General features: G+C 39.3%; 2 protein-coding genes across 2 annotated transcripts; both read right to left on the bottom strand.

Annotated features, from left to right (window-relative positions):
* Positions 1–651: 651 nt before the first annotated feature.
* Positions 652–7718, bottom strand: amotl2b (angiomotin like 2b). The gene is made up of 10 exons (XM_056744387.1): positions 7550–7718; positions 5916–6668; positions 5442–5616; positions 4391–4592; positions 3243–3538; positions 2974–3158; positions 2780–2881; positions 2523–2668; positions 2054–2182; positions 652–1791 (listed from the first exon to the last, which is right to left on the bottom strand). The coding sequence occupies exons 2-10, from the start codon at positions 6626–6628 to the stop codon at positions 1706–1708; spliced, it is 2034 nt and encodes a 677-aa protein (XP_056600365.1). The 5' UTR covers positions 6629–6668; positions 7550–7718; the 3' UTR covers positions 652–1705.
* Positions 7719–13766: 6048 nt separating this feature from the next.
* Positions 13767–18112, bottom strand: aire (autoimmune regulator). The gene is given in 13 exon segments (XM_056744291.1): positions 13767–14125; positions 14242–14325; positions 14400–14472; positions 14563–14684; positions 14909–15040; positions 15578–15644; positions 15843–15997; positions 16193–16323; positions 16402–16512; positions 16752–16820; positions 17087–17230; positions 17305–17479; positions 17966–18112. Coding segments are annotated over 13 exon segments (1488 nt in total). The 3' UTR covers positions 13767–14047.
* Between the last annotated feature and the right edge of the window lie 863 nt (positions 18113–18975).

Genomic DNA, 18975 nt, shown 5'->3' with positions numbered 1-18975 from the left:
AGGAACATGTGAAAATGTATATTATATTTTTCTAAAATTAATTTTAGGCAGAATTTGTTTTATATCTTAACTTTAAGTAGACAAAATGTTCCTCATGTAGATTGTATCTGAGCCATCAGGTTTTAAAACTACTAAATGAAGAATTGACTGACAGGAAGATCACACACAACTTCCCCATACACAATGCCATGTAACATACCTCTTATGCCATTCAGTTATTTAAAAGTGCATAAGATTTAATAAGTCATACTGCATTTAAAAACACAGACTGTCAATACGGTGTCAGAGAGTACATGACTTTGTTGATATTGCTAGGAACAAAAGTATTTATTTGTAGAATAGGAGGCCGGATAGTCTTCAGATGTTAGTTATGAAGTCAGCTTTGAGTCAGTTACCTATTGTTCACTCAGAAAAACAAATTTGACCCTAAAGGTGAACTAGTGTCAGGTTTTCTCTGGTGAAATATGAGCGCAGGAATGCTCTTCGCTTGCATTCATTTGTAATCACTCATCTTTCTCTGAAAGTGTGTGTGAGAAGCAGGAAAAACACAATGAAGAATGTGAAAAGTGGGACATTATCCAGTAAATGGTCCTCGCTAGAACCAACAAATATTTCCAGGTAGTTTGACACATACTTCACTGGAGGCGGTCATTTGTATATATTAATAACTTTATTGTAGATTTATGAAATGTTTCAGAGCATTCACATCTTTAATGGTTTAAATAGGAGAGGTCAACCTTTAGCCATGTGTTCTGAACACACAACATTACTGAAATGCTCTTTGGCATCGTTCCTCAGTGTAACATTCCAACAACACAAAATTATCTCTCAGCTTACAAAATATATTAACATTTTACTTTGAAACAGAGTAACTGTGAAGACCAGTACGCAGCTGTTTATAACACAATAACATACTCTCTTTAACACCTTGACCAGCAAATGTGCCTTTTAAGAGTGTAAAAACACAAACATTAAACAAAGAAAAATACAGGAAAGAAGATTACAATATAGTACAATCAGTTTTCCCTCAGACAAACAAATGAATATGCGTTGTTTTTCACATGACAACATAAAGCGTGCCATTCCTATAAATGCAACGAGGGCACTCCTGCCTTGTAGAATGTCAAAGAATTACCTCGCTGAAGGGCGTTGCGGCCATAAATACAAAAACACGAGAAAAATGTTTCACCGTTTATAACAATCAGTGAAGGCGGGGTAGAAAAGTACATGCGAGAGCCTCAGGAATTCAATTGTACTGGAATGTGGTGAAGTTACCACAGGTCTGCTCAGAGGAAAGAGAATGGAATGGTGATCTCCTATCAGATAAAAGAGGTAGGCTATAGAAAGATACCCACAAGGTCCTAAACTCAATTCATAAATTTGTGTCTGATCCTGTATGGGATTTGTATAAATACTGAAAACATAGTATTATCATCACCAGCAGCCAATAAACAAGTCCACTGCCGTATCCAGCCAAATTACAAAATGCAACCATGGAGATGTACTGTGCCTTGAAACTTTTAACACTCGCAAATGTTTTATTTTCTGCTCAAGCGGTCCATTCACCTCAGTTTGTGAGGAGAGCGCAGCTCCCTCTTTCACAGGAGACCGTTGAGCAGCGGTTATTTAGCCAGAATTGCTTTTCACCACAAAAGAGTCTTGCATTTATTCCCAACGCCAGCTCATCTGATCCACCTTTTATCAATCATATGAAGATCTCCACTGCTTCGGCCTCCACATCATCCAAGCCTTTAAAAAGGTCCACAGGGGATGGTCGTTGCCGTGTTTCTTCTGTTAAAAAGAAAATTTTATTTCTGTATAGGCATTAATTATAGATTATGTGGGTCAGATTAGCCAATCAGCAGCATCTAATACTACAGTACACGCGATTTCCAAGTTAATCAATGACCCCTGCGGTACATTACAGCTTCTGTAAGAGAACAATCATTGATCTCCTGCCAATCATACACTTCATGAAGTGAGATACACATAAAGGCAAAACATTATAATACACTACTGAGCGAGACAGTTTGTGTACGATTTGTGTACTCACTGAGGTTGGACTCTGTGCTGTGATCTTGACCTGTAGCGTGTTTCACTGGCTCAGACTGTCCGGGTGTAGTTACATGCGAGCATGAGAAATGTGACGTGCCTGACGTCTGGTCATCTGAATGACTCTTTCCTGGAAAAATACCATAAGAGCTTGTTACAAGATACTTTACTATGCTCAGCTTATCTGATGTCAGTCTAGGATCCGATACTTTACAAATGCCCATAATCACAATATTAATATAAATAAATAATGAATAAATGTCAAGTAATGGATTTTTACAAATGATTTTGGGATAAAGTATGCATAATGTTTTTAAAATATGTTAAATGCCGCTCGAAGCGCTACAGTTGTATTGGCATCTAAAATAGCAAAAAATCAGGAAAACATATCATTTACTTTATATATACATTTGTTGAATGATGATTTAGTTCTGATCAAGCAAAAGTAATGTTAGCGTTCAGATACGGACCTTTGCACTGGCCAGTGGGATGAGAGGTGCTGATGGAGGGCTCAGAGCTGGCTGGCCGGAGGAATCCTGACTCCTTATCCATCCTCTGCTTTAACGTGTTGATCACTGTGTCCTTCTCCAGGATCAGGGCATGCAGAGCACGGATTCTAAAAACATCAATGGTAAATGCATCCTTAAACTATGCACACACAGGTGGTGTCTGGTGCAAACTAAGTCTGAACTGAAATGACATTTGAATGACCGGAGTGAGTTCTCACCTGTTCTCCACCTCCTGGTTCCTGTACTCAGATGATGGCAGCTCCTCATTGAAACTGCTGTTTGAGGAATGGCACGGTGAATGGTTGATGATGGTTGTGTCTCTGCAAAGAATGGACGGATAAACCTTGTGGTTAGGGACTTGTTTGCACAAAAAACGACATTGAGATGTCAACATCTTTCTCTTTGTTTGTACCTCTGAGCTGCGGCGGTCGCAGCAGCATCCATTGCAAACTCCCTCATGGTCTTTTCTTCCAAGTACTTCTGCTCCCAGCGCATCTTGTCAGCCTCCAGGGACAAAATCCGCTCTTCTTTCTCTAGCAGAATCTCCTCAAGATTGGACACGCTCATGCGAGCTCCATTGATTGGTTGAGGCTGTCTCTATAGACAAAGAAAAACAAATCAGTGTTAAGACCAGCAAACCAATTTTTTTGGTGTAATTTGTGTGTGTGCTTGTCTTAGTACCTGTTGATTACGGAGGCTGCGCAGTTCATGCTCTAGCCGCGTTCGCAGGCGCGTTTCCAAGCCTTCTCTTTTCTCACAAGTTGCTTGCAGCTGAGCCAGAGCCCCCTGCAGACGCTCAACCTTCTCTACATATGCATTCTTTCTCTGCAGCTCGGTCCACAGCTGCTGGCTGCGCGTCTGCGTGGACCTAAGGGTGGCCTCCAGAGACTCACTTCTGCGCAGATGCTGCTCGGCTTCATCTCGCAGATGCTGCACCTCCTGCTCCAGACGTGCAGATTTAAGCTGCTGTTCATCATCTGTCAGAGAAACAGAGATTTTAGATTCATATTTCAATAATATGTAAACCATCCTAGTTTGAAAACAATTTTAATAACGAAAGTTACATAAATGCACGTTTGAATGAGTCAGAATGAGATATTTCATAAAGTGGTGGGTACAGTACAGGTCTCCAAGTCAAATGTTGCCTATGATCAAGTCACAGCATTTCTTGTCTAAAGTCATAACACAGAGGTATTTGTGAGGACGTGAGAAACATGCTGATGGAATGTTTATGTTGACCCTCTCCAGCACCACTCCCCATTGACTTCCTGCTCATAACAAGAGGAATTCTATCACAAAGTCCAGAGCGTCCCATTTACGCAAGCGGCTAAGGAATGCGGAGGGAAGGAGAATTGGCAGCCCACTCTCCCTTTGACCCACATCTGAGAGCTTCAGATTATTGCCATTGTTTCCCACCAATGAGGATGATGGTTGTGTCTCATAAACCCAGAGGAAAATATTTTTGCTCTTTGGTTGGGTTCTCAGTAATACTTTATTTAAGTATCTCATAGTCTTAGATTATTAAAATTGTTCAAGAGAAATAAAAGTAGGCGCAAAGGAGACACTTGGTGAAATACATAAAGAGTATGGAGGTGTAAAATGAAGATTGTAGAGGTAAAATAATCTGGGTTTGGGTAAATTTGATGAGAAATGCTTGAGGTCATGGAACCTATAATTAAAATGACTTTTAAATGCAGACTTGCATCTAAAACTCAAATGGCGAATGCCAGAGAGCAAAAGTGTTTATTTGGTTTCCATTTATTCACATTGAATTCTAGGAGAATTAACTGAGATCTCATCTGTGATTTGTCTTTCTCATGGGAACTTACTCTGCGAAAGGAGCTTCATGATAACATGCTGGTTGTGGTCTGCAGCCTCGGCTTCTTTTGCCACTTGAATGTTTGAATGCTGCAGTCTCTTGATTTCACCCATGAGCTTGTTCCGTAAGGCTTGCTCCAGAGTTTCTCTTTTAGCACAGCCCTGCATCAATGTGTCATAGGCCTCTGAGATCCTCTGGATTTCTTGTTCCAGCTGTGAGAAAAATAAGAGCCATATAAATTAAAGTAGAAATATACTGATTATAATCTGAACACTTCTGCTCGTGAGACTTTAAATTTAAATGGACAGTTAACCCAAAAACGAAAATTCTGTCATAAATGTCTCAACCTCAAGTTGTTCCAAACCTGAATAAATTTCTTTGTTCTGTTGAACAAAAAAAAATGTTAGCAACTGAGATTTGTGGGGCATCATTAATATGGTTGTCAAACGTGGCCCAGAACTGTTTGTTTTCTACTATTTCTTTTTTTAATATGGTAGTCAATGAAATTTCTGAACAATTCATGACAGAATTTTCATTTTTGGGTGAATTATCCCTTTAATATCAGATGTTTTAATCCAACAATTTTATTGCCATCTACCGTTTTTAGAAATGTGGCTTTCAACAACCGTAAAATACAAGACCTTTCAGCAAGGGTCTGAGCATACCAGAGAACATAGACTGTGTTCAGGAGGCCATATGGAAAGACCATGACTCCTCAGGTATGTTTACACAAGGCAGTAGCCAGATGGGTAACCTGTATAATTATCATTCCTTCAGAGTGAGAAAGAGCTGAGGCTCTCTGATGTAATCTACTGGAAACACTTCACAGCCTCTTGGACACAAGCCAGTGGAAATTAAAAACCTTGTGAATAACCCTATTCTGTCTAGATATTTTTATAGTTGACATCACGTATACTGGCATCCAAATATTTTGCTTCTACCTTTGTGTACAACTAAAGTCTGTGATGGAAATGTTTGAAAGAAAAGCAGCACTGCCCACAATAAACTAAATATCTAATTGACTACATAACTAGCTGAACAATTTCAAAGTCAAAATTTACCTTCTGAATTTTAAGGGCCTTTTCAGTGTTTCCCTCCAGCTCCTGTCTCAGCCTCTTATTCTCCTGCACGAGCATCTCCAGTTGACTGCGACTGCAAGCGGACACCTCCCTGCCCACAGGGGGAGACGTGGAGTATGTATGGCATGCGTCCGGTGACTGCATAGGTGGGCTATTTCTAAAGTGGCACAAGGTAAAAAAGCATCATGTTAGCTTAAAAACCTTAGAGGCAGCCAGTAACAACATATCTGGTGACAAAAAACATTGGTATGTCTCGTATTGCAAACTCAGGCATAGTATCAGCTAACAGACTGTTAGTCATAATGACACATACTATAAAGTACGTAAGAACTGTGAGAATTGAACACACCAAAATTAGTTAAAGATGAAATATTTCCAAATTACATTCAAGTATCTGCGTGTGAAGTAGGTGGTGTGGTGCAGTGTCATGTAAGCAATTCTTCTAGTATCTCATACCTGTTGAGGTGAGAATGGAATGGTGGTGGTGGTTTGTGGTACTGCTCATACTCCAGCCCTTGTCTAAGCACGTATCCTTGAGACTGCACTTGAGATCCCTGCTTATAGTAATCCAAACCCTGGCTATGTGTTAAGTGCTGGTTTGAATGATATCCATGTGGAAAACTATAGGGGCAGCCAACAGAAGAAGCAGTTGCAGGAATTGAATTGCTAGCATTGCGGTCCATGGAAAGCTGTAGAAGTCGATCACTGAGTGACCGTGCGTGGCCTCGTTTCTGATCCCAGGTACCTTCCTCCTCAAAAGGTTTCTGGCTGTTTACACCATCCTGTAGAGAGCAGACCCTGTGCGGCTGGCACCACTGTGTGGCCAAATACTGGGAATGAGCTTTAGCTTGTTCGTAGGTAGGCAGCTCCTCAACATGGTGCGGGTAGGATTTGTAGTTCTCAGAGTGCTGGAAGTCAACCTGGTGCTCTTGGCCCTGCGGCTCTTGACGGGCAGAGAGCTGAGGGGACTGGGGCTCCTCCTGACTGAGGCTCTCAGATGAGGATTGGGGAGAACAAGCTCCTCCGCTGCCACCTTCAACACCTCCTCCCCGTCGCAGGGCCTGCTGCTGGATGGCCAGGAGTGTGTGCGCGTCTGTGGGGTTTCCATAGCGAAGCTGTTCTTGGATCAGTCTGTGGAGGACAGTGCCGGATGCGTCTTCACCTCTCATTATATTTGATTAAGATAAATATTTTGTTTGTGAACTGGACCTGCGGGGCAAGAGAGATTTAACAAACTGTCTTTTTTTGTGATCATCAAGATTTAACAACAAACAGTTCTTTGTAAATTGAATAAATCATATTTTTTGTAATATGTTTAAATTATGTAAATTATCAATTCATCAATATAATTTTACAGAATGAAAAAGAACCCTAAAAATAATAATAATTATACACAAAAATAGTTTTTTTTTACAAAAACAATGTAATATTACATCATTTTAAATAATACAAGTATGTAAATAGTTCACGCCAGCTCTTAAAGTTAAGAAAGGAAAATCTGCCATCATTTACTCACCATCAAATTGTTCCTATAGAAATTTCTTTGTTCTGCTAAACACAAAGGAAGCTATTTGGAAGAATGTTCAGTAACCAAACAGACCTCATCCCCCATTAACTCCCATAGTATTTATTTTCTCTACTATGGCAGTAAATGGGGGATGAGAGCTTTTTGGTTACTGACATTCTTCCAAATATCTTCCTTTGTGTTCAGCAGAACAAAGAAACGTATAGAGGTTTGAAGCAACCTGAGGGTGGATAAATGATGAGAGAATTTTCATTTTGGGTGAACTATCCCTTTAAACACAAGCAAAGCGTTAACAAAAGCGCAAACGGGGATATTCGCGTAACCAAACGCTTCGCGCACTTCCCCAGCTATTTTAAAGAACGCCATTACCCCAAAACAATTTTACTTGCCAACAAATCGTTAATCAACAATGTGGTTTACTTGTACTGACTCGGATTGATCCCCATTACATTGAAAGTTTCACATTTAAAGGTTTTCTGGCCGAATGTGTTCTAGCATTAGCGGAAGCATTTTCTATTTCCCCAAACAATCCATATAATGTTGAGTAAATAGAAAACCAACTTACCAAATACTTTCATTCCAAACCGATTCCCTTAATGGCATTTACAATAGTCCCACTGAAATGGTCCTTGTATGGTTTATCTCATAGTTTATATGCTTGCGCGTTTAGGTCTGGTTGGGTTGTGAGCTGGTAGGCGCGCGCTGTGCTCATAAATAACTGAGCGCGCCTGGAATGATCGGAATTTCTGAGCTCAGGGATCAAAAGTGAAGAGGGGGGACGGAGAGAGAGAGAGAGAGAGAGAGAGAGAGAGAGAGAGAGCAGCTGCAGTTCGACCTGCGTCCGCCAGAGATATATCACAAATTTTCGTGGAAAATCATGTCATTTAAAAGAACAGCGCCGATGTTATAGTTCCACAAAATGTACGCATAGCATATGTATTAATGCAGAGTCTGAATAGTGATGTCATTTTAGTTGAGAAAAGATTTACGTCAGAAGGTGTGACCTGAGTTGAAAAGTATGCAAACGTGTTGACACAAAGATACAGAATGCAAAGAGTTAGAAGATCAGCCTGTGTGTATTTAAGCAAACCCGCCAAATGCACAGCATGTTTTCGTGTATAGGCTGCTTAATGGTTGAACATTTATACATTCAACTATCATACAATCTCTATCTGTGACTTACATTTTTGTTTCATAAATAAGCAAGTATGAAAAAGAGAAGCTTTCTTTAGTTTGTCTATTCCCAAGGGCGTCTATCTGCATAACTTACTTCCTGATGTCACAATATAGAGCAAACAAACTCAGGGGCCTTTGTAAACAAAACACATTCCTGTAGCACCTCCACACAGATCACAGGCTGTGGAACTAGGCTTTGACACCCCGAAGGTGATCTTTCCCAACGTTTCATTGTTTGTGAGATATAAAACAAACCATTCACGATATCAACATGTAACATTAAACAGACATATTGAGATTTAATATTTGATTCGCCTTTTTTTCAATAGGCCAGAAAAGCTTGCCAACAGGAAACAGGGAGGTAACACCCTGAAACGGCAGACAGGGTGTTACTGTAACGTTCCTCTCTTGCCTTGTCGTTCTGAATCCTCAGGTTCCTCCTGTCTAAAGCCACAGCGCATGGGAAAGGGTGGAATTTTACAGAGCACACTAAGCCAAATGTTTAATCAGTTGGGCGGAACTGTGTGTTGGGATCAAGCGCAAATTAAAAGTAAAACTAGGAAGATTTCGTTTGCTGCTGTGTTGTGATGTTTAGAAATGCATTCACATTCCGCTCTTGAATAGACTGATAGGAGGGTATTTCCGCGGCTACATCTCAGACAGTGACTCAATGGGAAACAGGCGTGTAGACATGTGAATGCTTGATTGCAGGTGTGTGGAAAGGAAGCAGTCGTTGGCAGGTCTCTACAAATCTTAGAGAATCTGGAAGAAAGTGTGAAGGCACCTCCGAGCAGTGAGAGAATTCACTTAGAGCTCTCTCTCTCTGTCTCTCTCTCTCTCTCTCTCTCTCTCACACACACTGTTTATCTCTTTCTCCCTGAAGGCCCCTCTGGGGGCCAAACCGAAATATCTTCATTCCTTGAGCCTTCACCCTGATATCTTAGACTGTTCAGTCAGAAACTGGCCTGTTTTTTTTTTAGAAGAGTCACAAGACTTGAGCACTGAGAAAAGAAAACAACTGAGAGGAGAAAATACGGACAGAACTACATTGAGCACAAAAGGCATCAGTTGTGGTTATTTGGGTCGTCTAAAGCAGGCATTGGTACAAGAGAGGATTCTCTATTCTCATCACAATTCTGCCTTTATTGGTTGAGAATGGCCAAGCATATTTTCATGGCACATTTGTGATTTAAGAGGTGATTGAAGCATGACTCACTGAGATAGGACACAATGGCCTATAGTTGTTTGTGGACCAGCACTGCTCCGGGCCACTTTCTTTACACATAAACACCAAAACTGTATTTAATTGCAAAACAAGCCTTGGGCACGTAAATAGAGGGAATGTCTCTAAAGAAAAGCAAGCTCAACAGTCTTTTTTTCGGATTCAGTGTATTAACCAGCATATTACATCGGACAACTAATAAAGTAATCTCAATCTGCCCAAATAAATACTGTTTATATGTCCACTTATTTATTTAATCTGCTGCGAGTCGACTCTATAGCATACATGTAATATACAGTATAGTACGGTTACTCTTCTGCAGGTAGTTTTCCTCTGTGGCTGTGGGTAGGTGAGAGGAACGACCAGAGGTGTGTGTGCAATTCAGAGGGAAAGAGAAATAAATACTACACATGACTCTTCATGAAACCCACCGGCACTGTCCAAAGACCTTATTGCAATACATAAGTCTCAAATACTATCTGTGCACTACCAACAGTAGCCTTGTTTGAGAAGATCTTGTGCTTTGAATATAAAACCGAAAAGATTACTTTACCCAAGACTGAGAGTTTATGGTGGCTCTGTGGATCTGGGTCATGAAACAGTGAAAATCATCTGTATGTTGTTTTCTTGCTCACAACTCCATTCTTTACATTCCATGGTGTTAATAGAGATTATGAGCTTCATTTACATTCCTCTTTACCGGTGTGCTCAGATTGTTCTCATAACATCTCATTGCAGATCACTACATTTTTGGAAATGCATGAACTACTCAACATTTTTCCAGGAACATTGCATTCGTTCATGAAATGGTTTTGGGTCAATAAAGGACAATGAAAACAACAGGCAATACAACATGATTAGAGATGGAGTTTGTAAAGATCCCCTAGATAGATTTCCACTAAACCAGGAGAATGCCGCTTATTCATGTGAATCCCTTTTTTAACCGGCTAACCGTTGTGCCCCTAAGCAAATAGCTGCCCCTGCTACTGCTGATCCAGCACATAGCTCACACTCAGCGGTTTTACCCACCAAGGTGGTGGAGAACGAGGATGTTCACATTTAAACTAGAACAGGCTTAGATTTATGACCTTCTCTAGAATTTCATGCAAATTCTACCTTTTACGTTTATTTAAAAATGAGATTCATATGACAGTCATGCTACAGGATCACAAACGGCAAACCGTTTACAATGACCAGTTGCTTTTCAGGAATGTACTCAAAAAAGGAGGGGGAGTGTAAATGGCATTGGAATTACATTGGTCATAACAACATTCACATTCTGCACTAGTTATATTGTTATTTTTAATGGCACCCAAAATGCTGATAAGATAGTGGGTAAATAAATATAGTTGTGTAAGCCTTTTTAAGGACAGAATATCAGAATGCTCAAGTAGCCTACAACTCAAGTTCCTTGTTGTTAACCCTGTCAGCATAATTAATAAAATAACATCATGAATAAGCTCTTTATTGCTTACTATGTCAGCTGATCGAGCTAAAAATAGCGTTTAGTCCCACTGAAACAGAGTCATTGTGTGGAAGCTTCACAGACAGGCTATTTCTCATCACCATGGAAAAATGTCCTTGAACACAAGTCATTTTAGCTGAAAATAACACAAGCGCCTGAAAATGTGTGAGATACTGGCACAAAATTCTATATGTACTGTATATTGTTTATATTTCTTATATTACAACTTTTTTGTACTAGACAGTAGATAGGTATTACTGTATAAACTGAGTTTATCTGAAGATCTGAACATGACACTGAATCAAGATTCATAACAGAAGTTTATTATATTGGGTAAGTGGTGCATGACTTTTTGGCCAAATATAGCTTTTTTCCATATGAGAGATGCCATTCAACTGGAGGAAGTTTTACGAGCATCGGCTCAGTTTACATGCAGGCAGGCGGCAGCTCGTTCTCTGTGTTTTGTTACACTTCAGTGGATGAGAGGCAGAAATACAGCCATGCCATGGAGATTGTTATTGACTTCAACGTGCAATTATGTGACAAAGGTTACATTGGGAGCAAGGAAGAGAAACTGACATTAATTTTGTAGCAGAAATAAGTCCATTGGGACTGGCAATAGGTGCCCAACATAATTCCCTTAACAGAGAGCACAATTATTGATGCATCCGCTTTAAAACAAAACCGGTGACAAGTTGACAACATCACTACAATCTTACTTTCATTGGCCCAAAGACGATTTAAATGTTTCGTTGGCACAAATATTCACTTTGATTGATGGAATGTCTGACACCACTAGCATGGGAATTATGAGTGGAATGTGAGGGTCACGACCGACAGGATATCTCAGGAAATACATCCGTTGAGCACAAGAAGGAGAACGAAAACTTTGGAAAAAGTAACCATAGTCATAATAATAGTAATGTTCCTTTCAACGATTATCACCAGTCATCACTGTCAAATCTTTCTTTGAACTCAATAAACAAATATACAAAAAACAGGCCAAGATCCTGACATACACCAGACAATTATAAACAAGGAAATAAAACAGCAACAACCTATTTGTAGTGTGTTGAACTGTCAAAACAATAAAAACGGTTATATGCAAAGTAAAAAATACCACCTCCGCGCTTATCTTGAACAAACACACGACTAGTATGCAAAACATTACAAGTATGAAGTTGCTGATAATAAAAGTGTTTGTTTTAACATAATTGTGGTACCATTCATCTAAAGCTATGCGGAATACTCTCCTCTTAACCTTTTATAGCTCTATTCACATTCCTCTGTGCAGACTTGCACAATATTTGTCAGAGATGAGATACAATCCAGCTCATACTGGGATTACTGTTATGCATTGCAATTTATCTTCACTTTGTCATTTCAACAGATAGTTTGGTCGTGGGGTTACAAACGAATTGAAAACAGGTGAAGTTGACATTATTTACAGTTAATGGCAGAGCAGGAGAAAAGTTTGCATGCTTTTGGTTAAGGTAGCTTGGGTTTTCCACACTGTTGCGCCTTGGAAGTGCCAATAATGATCTTTCCAGCTGGAATGGATGTGTGGAACTGTGCAATATGTTGTATTTCAGTAATCATGAAAGGAATGGGACTGGATACAAGCCACGCCAGGTGAATCGGGGAGCAAAATGGTAACAAAGCAATGATGCTGTTTGACTCTAGTCAACTCTTACCTTGACGTCTTTAACAAACTAGATGAATAAATGGCATAAAAACTTTTCAAAAGACTGATAAAGCTATTTGAAATCTCAGATGTGAATAACTACACGAATATACAAAATGTCCGACTGCAATTCGCAAGGTCTTTAACTTCATGTTTTATCTACACTTTCATGAAGTTCAGATGGAAATTTGGAGCCGCTTTCAGACATGACCAAACAATGATAAAACATAAAGGATATAAAATGTCTTTGCTACATAAAACAAGAATAAAAAACGCAGCTTAAACCAACACATCATAAATATGAACGGTCTTGGCACTGCAGGAACAAAACCAGAACCAGCTTTCTGTGTATTCTGACGTCTCATTGATGAATGCAGCCTGTATTGCCAAACGTCTTCTCATATAAAAACATTTTCCTTTATGCTCTGCTGAGATTTAGCCTACAACGTAATACATTCCCCGATCATTATTTGTTGGGTATTAAAGAACAGGTAGCCATAGCAACCCTGCACCATCCCAAAAATGTCTGGCCTCTGGCCTGTCACAACACCAGCTGCCTAAAGAGCGCATACTTTACACACTTTATAGACCAAGACAAAAAAAGACACATAACTGAGATTCTGATGAATTCGTACGCTGCTCATTTTTTACCGTTTTTGTACGAATTCCTATCAAAGCAAACAAGAAGCTTTGGTCTGTGTGGACATACATAATGCGTTGACATTAGCAACAGCATATTTCCAAGAGCTCCACATGGTTGTCATTAACATTCCAAATGCTCTCTCTCCTCTCCCGCTCTCTTGCTTTTGTCTCTTGAGGGGGCCGAAGAGGAAAATTGACAGTATTGGCTGGAGACCATGCATTCCTTGGGATGTGTCAAAACCATTCTGTGAAGAGCAGAGAAGGGCCAAGTAGGAACACTTGGAGACACACACACATAGCAAAGAGAGGGATCGCAGGGTTGAGAATCTTTATTAAAGAATGGCAACACGTTTTACATGTTCGCCAGAGAGAAACAGAAATCAGTTTATCTAGGCTCGGACTATTGTCTAAAATAGATGTTGCTGGATTTATGGTGACAATACAGAATTAAAAGTCCATGTTACATATTTCATTCCAGTCTGGTTATTATATTTATACTATATACTTATAGTATATTATTTATACTAGGAGACCGTTTTAGGTCAATGACCTCTTTGTAAATAGTTTTACTAGATTATGCTGGTTAAATGTGTATTGCTTATCTATAAATTACACTTGTATGGGACTATTTGTGTATTTAGATGTTTATACTTGTATTGTTTTGATGCATATAATGTATTGCAAAGTTATTTTACTCATCGTTATTTTTGACAAAGTCATACAAAACTTTTAAGCACGGTAATACATTTGTGGGAGAGACAAAAAAAAATTGCAACTGCACCCCCGTTTTAGTTGAAGTTAACATTTAATGTCTAAACCAGCCTATCTTTTGCAAAGAAATGGGATTCTATGATTTCTGGAATTCACAGTTTCACTAAAAATAGCCCTGAGAGTCAGAGATGGGGCGTGAAATGTTGTGGAAAGCCCACTGCAGGATCCCATCTATAGAGCTCTGCATTTATAAAGAGAAATAGACTGTTAAGTATCATATGCACAATCTATATTTCTTTTTTTGTAACACATGTGTTGCATCTATTTATTAGTGAGGAATTTCTTAAAAATGCCTACCTCCCCCATTATAGAGTCCACTTCATCTTTGTTCAGCAGTTGCTCTGAGGGTGCTAAGCTCTGATCACTTATGTGCTGGTTCATCTGTGAGAATAAAAATACCCATATTTGTGCAAACCAGAGGTTTAAAGTATCAGTGTTCTGTGTTAAAGGAATACCTGAAGACTGTTGATTGAAGCTTCCCTTTCTGAACCCCAATTCCTGGAGCAATTCCTACATTTAGTCTTTCCACTGAGATACATAGAGGGATGGACTGAGCGTCAAAACAGGGTAGAATTTACAGTAAATATACTAAAGAATGAAAGATCTAGACGGACTTACTTTGAGAAATGGCAATGGGAATGGTAGCTCTGAAGGCACTGAGGGCAGGTGATCAGCTCTCCTCGAGTTAGGTGGCAAATTCCACAAGCTATCCTGACACTAGCCATTTCACCATCTGCGGACTAACAAAAATAAAACATCAAGCTTATAAATATCTCAATATAATAGGATATTATAATAAGGGATTACAGGGTTTAAGGTAAAAAAATTACCAGTTCTTCCAAAGAGTACCATTTCGTCTTTAATTTAAGTTAGCGGATGTAAGAACAAGTGGGGTGGCTGGTGCATTTATCCCATTAATTCTCTAAGTCACTGTGTCTCAAATTGAGTCCCATGAAAGTGTTACCTGAAGGCCCGTGGACTGAGCACTTTTGTCTCCAGTGACTGTGGAAAGTGAAGTGGAGGACATAGAGGAGAAGAAGGAAAAGTCCACAGCAGAGCCGGAGCTTGTCTCCATCAGGGGAATATGAACAGCAGGCTAATAAAGAGAAGTTAATACTACCATATTACGAAAAGTAATTTTGCTTCACTTATTAGTAGTTATTAGTGCTAGTATGTATATGTGACACTGGACAACAAAACCAGTCTTGTGGGTCAATTTTTCAAAATTGACATTTTTACATCATCCGAAAGCTGTATAATTAAGCTTTCTATTGATGTAGAAGTTGTTAAGGATAGGACAATATATGGCAGAGATACAGACGTTTATAACTCTGGAATCTGAGGGTGCTAAAAAATCTAAACGTTGAGAAAATCGCCTTTAAAGTTGTCCATCAGAGGTGCTGTAGCAGGCCATCCACTCACAAAATAAAGTTTTTAAGTATTTAGGGTTGGAAATTTACAAAATATCTTCATGGAACATGATCTTTCCATAATATCCTAATGACTTTGGGCAAAAAAGAAAAAATCATAATTTTGACTCATACAATGTATTTTTGGCTTTTCCCGTGCTACTTAAGACTTGTTATCCAGGGTCACATATAACCAACTGTAATTAATAATAATTAAGTTTTACCTGCGAGGAGTTGTATGGCCTCTCATTGGCTCTGTTGCTGTGGCATAACTGACACCTCCATGTACCACTAAAAGAACAAGCACATTTTGATGTAAGACTGATAAGGAGTGGGGTCCAAACCTATAAAATCACACTGAAAATAATCAAGGTCTCAGACTTTTTGACCCCCACTCTTTTTTTCAATGTTTTTTACATGTTGTTGACTATTGTGCAATTTTTTTAACAATGACTTGTTAGTTTTACACGTAGGTCCCATGCTGTGTACCTGGGTATGGAGGTAAGGGGTGGCATCAGGCAGGTGAGGTGAAAGGCACGAGGACAGCCGTCACAGCAGATGAGCTCGCCACCATCTCTACACACCGCACACTCATCATCATTACGCCCGACCTAAAAAACAATGATGACGATATAGTACAGATGCTGTATGTTTTTACAATTAATAATATTTAATTTGTTCATATTTTAGTTATGTATGATACTAGGAAAATAAAAATAAAGTATATTCTCAGGATTAGGATAATGATCACAAAAACAATAAACAAATCATAGAATTTCTTTGAAATGATTTTAACATCAAAGATTTTGTTATTTTGGTATGCCCTGTCGACCACTTACATCCATTGCTCTGGTGTTTGGCTCCCCCTGCTGGTGAGTATAGTTTTGTGCGGTCTTGTGTCCAGCTCCCTCATCCAGTTTGCCCGAAGAGTAAAACTCTCCACCAACTTTGATGCATTTTTTGGCACTTCCTGCAGACAAAAGTAGCTGCGACATCAAAGCAAAAGCATTAACTGAGTAAATATGTGTATCACTGTCCGTCAGCTCACCAGACTCAATGACTTTCTGGATCAGAATCCCCTCCATTGTCCCGCATGCAGTGGGACGGTCGCTTGTGGACACGGTCACGGCCCGCTGGACTGAGGTAGAGACAGCCTGGACTCCTACAACCAGCACATTTGTTACATTTGTTTGCATGCAACCCATGGGCGCCGTAAAGGGGTGGAAGGTTAGGACGATTCTAAGGGCCCAGGCCGATTTAGGGCCCAGAAGAGCAGATCCCCTTATTATTTTCCTATTTGTAGGGGGCCCAGAAATTTTGGTTTCCATAGGGCCCAGAATTTCTGGCGGCACCCCTGCAACCTAATTATTCTAGTAGCTACAACGCTGTCGGCCTAACCACACGCTTTCACAAACGCGTGGGAAAGTGCCGCACCGTCTGTTTTCCTCTTACACTTTCCTTTGCCTCCTGGAACAACTGACCCATATAGATATTAGACGTGGTTGCCAGATTGTGATAAAGGTATTAATATAACTAAATAGTATAGAATATACTATAGTTTCAAATAAGTGATACATAACACTAACATCAATGAGAATGTTGTGCAAGGGTGCTGCACTGATCAGTTATATTTTATAAAGTTGATTTATTTTGCTGCATTTAACATCATTACTTCATTTCTTTTTCAATTTGATTTATGAACTATGGCTTTTTGTTTGTGCCGGTTGTCATACCTGAGCTGGAGCTGGCTCTTTTGGTGAAGTGATGAGGGCGATGGGATAGCTGTTTTTCTGCTGCCCCTCTCTTCTTGCCCGTCTGGCCACGAGCCTGCAGCTCAAGCCTGGGGTTCCCGGTGTGTCTGACCATCTGCCTTAGTCCTGCCAAATCAGATTGTCATCACAATCTCCTCCAACCCGCCTTGACGTTTGCCTGTGTACCTGTATAACTGTACCTTTGGGGAGGTTGATAAACAAAGTTTCCAGTTTGGGGTAACTCTCCTTGTTGTATTCTTTCCAAAGGTTGTTCCAGAAGGCCTGGAGGATGGCAACGTCCCGATCCAGAAGTAAAGTTAGGAGGGAGTAGACAGCTTTGTGGATTCCGTCTTTTTTCTTTCGCTCTAACGTCTCCTTAAAAGGATTAGTTTATTCATTAATGAAACGCCTTTTAAAAACATGTAATACCTGCAGTATTGGCTTTTTCTTTTCTGTAAATCACATAAGGAGAAAAAGAGAAAACCCCTTATTGTGATTTTTATTTTTTAAAGGCCTTAAAAGCTTGAATTCTTTCATTGTAATAGTACATTGTAAAACAGTACATTCTTGAATATTTCTTCTCGTATGTCCCTAAGAAGACGAAGTATACATTTATCTTGTTAGAGCATAAACATATCCTTACATCCTATATCAAGATTTAAAATTAATTAATTATTTATTTAATTAATTATTAAATTAAAGTAATAAAAATTATAATAATATAGTACATATAATATATAGTATTATTGTTTTATAATTTACATTAATATATATATATATGTATATATTTTGTATAATAACAGTGCTTTTGTGTCAAAATGCAAAAGAGAAAAATGTTGACCAGTGTGATCTCTTGTTTACCTTCAGGATCTGTTCAGAGATGATGTCATGATCGGCCAGTCCGTACAGCAGTGGGAAGGGGTCATGGATTGCCATGGCGATCTCAGTCCTACATGCTCGTAGCTGGAAGCGCAGGTCAGACTTTCCGTAACCTTCTACCCTTGACATTCTTACAGAAGCCAGTGGTCTGTACCAAGAGCAATTGAAGTGCCGGAGTATAGATCAAAGCTAAATCACAGAGCACGTTTATTAAAAAGGCTTTTTTGTAATACTGTAGTTTGTTATAAAAAAATAAAAGGTAAAATACACAGCAAGCATCATTAAAGCATCAGTGAGACAGTAACACTGCTTAGAAAATCTACCTGTTCGCAAAATATACGCTTATTGTAAAAAAAATGTACTCACAATGTATGCTGGCGATTATCTCTAAATGGAAGCCTGTAATCTCCTAATGGGCGTTCTTTATATTTGGTTCGATGCAATCGGGGATCAGCATGGCGTATATATAAGTGATGGACAAATTGCCCTTGTGCTCCTCGTCCTCTAGGGGCCATCGATTCATGAGACCTTTGATCATGCAGTGGTAAATGGTCACGTTGATTTCTATTTTCAAAAATCAGTTGAAACACTAGACTCCAAGATAAAAATACCTGCTTCTCATTTAGGCCCATTTGTCTGGTATGGTTTGGAAAGTCCACAGTTAAGCAAGAAACGATTTCTAAGTCATGTGAGCCATTTACCTTTGCTCACCTGTCTCTCTTGAGGACCGAGGTTTAGTCTGTAAGGGGGATCCCAGTTTATTTAGTTACATCTCGGGTGGTTCAGTCTTTCATGCATCAGTGTAATTGTGTGTGCGAATCAGAATCGACATTTAGATTTTTGTGAAAACGTAATGCTTATGTAAGTATCAGAGCTTTAATACTTATTATTTCATATTAAAACATCCGACATAGGATTTATCTTTATTAATTTCACTTCATATTATTAATATATATAGAAAAATGTGTGAATTGATATATTTGTGAAACCAG

This window comes from Triplophysa dalaica, chromosome 3 (genome assembly GCF_015846415.1).
Source record: "Triplophysa dalaica isolate WHDGS20190420 chromosome 3, ASM1584641v1, whole genome shotgun sequence".
Classification (NCBI taxonomy): Eukaryota; Metazoa; Chordata; class Actinopteri; order Cypriniformes; family Nemacheilidae; genus Triplophysa; species Triplophysa dalaica.
This window is presented reverse-complemented; position numbering and strand designations above follow the sequence as displayed.

Excerpts from the sequence above, each read along its gene's own strand:
- amotl2b (XM_056744387.1), bottom strand. The coding sequence starts at position 6,628 with ATGAGAGGTGAAGACGCATCCGGCACTGTCCTCCACAGACTGATCCAA. Across the intron at positions 3,539-4,390 it reads CATGAAGCTCCTTTCGCAGA|ATGATGAACAGCAGCTTAAA; the intron begins GTAAGTTCCCAT and ends TTTCTCTGACAG. Across the intron at positions 1,792-2,053 it reads CAGCACAGAGTCCAACCTCA|AAGAAACACGGCAACGACCA; the intron begins GTGAGTACACAA and ends TCTTTTTAACAG.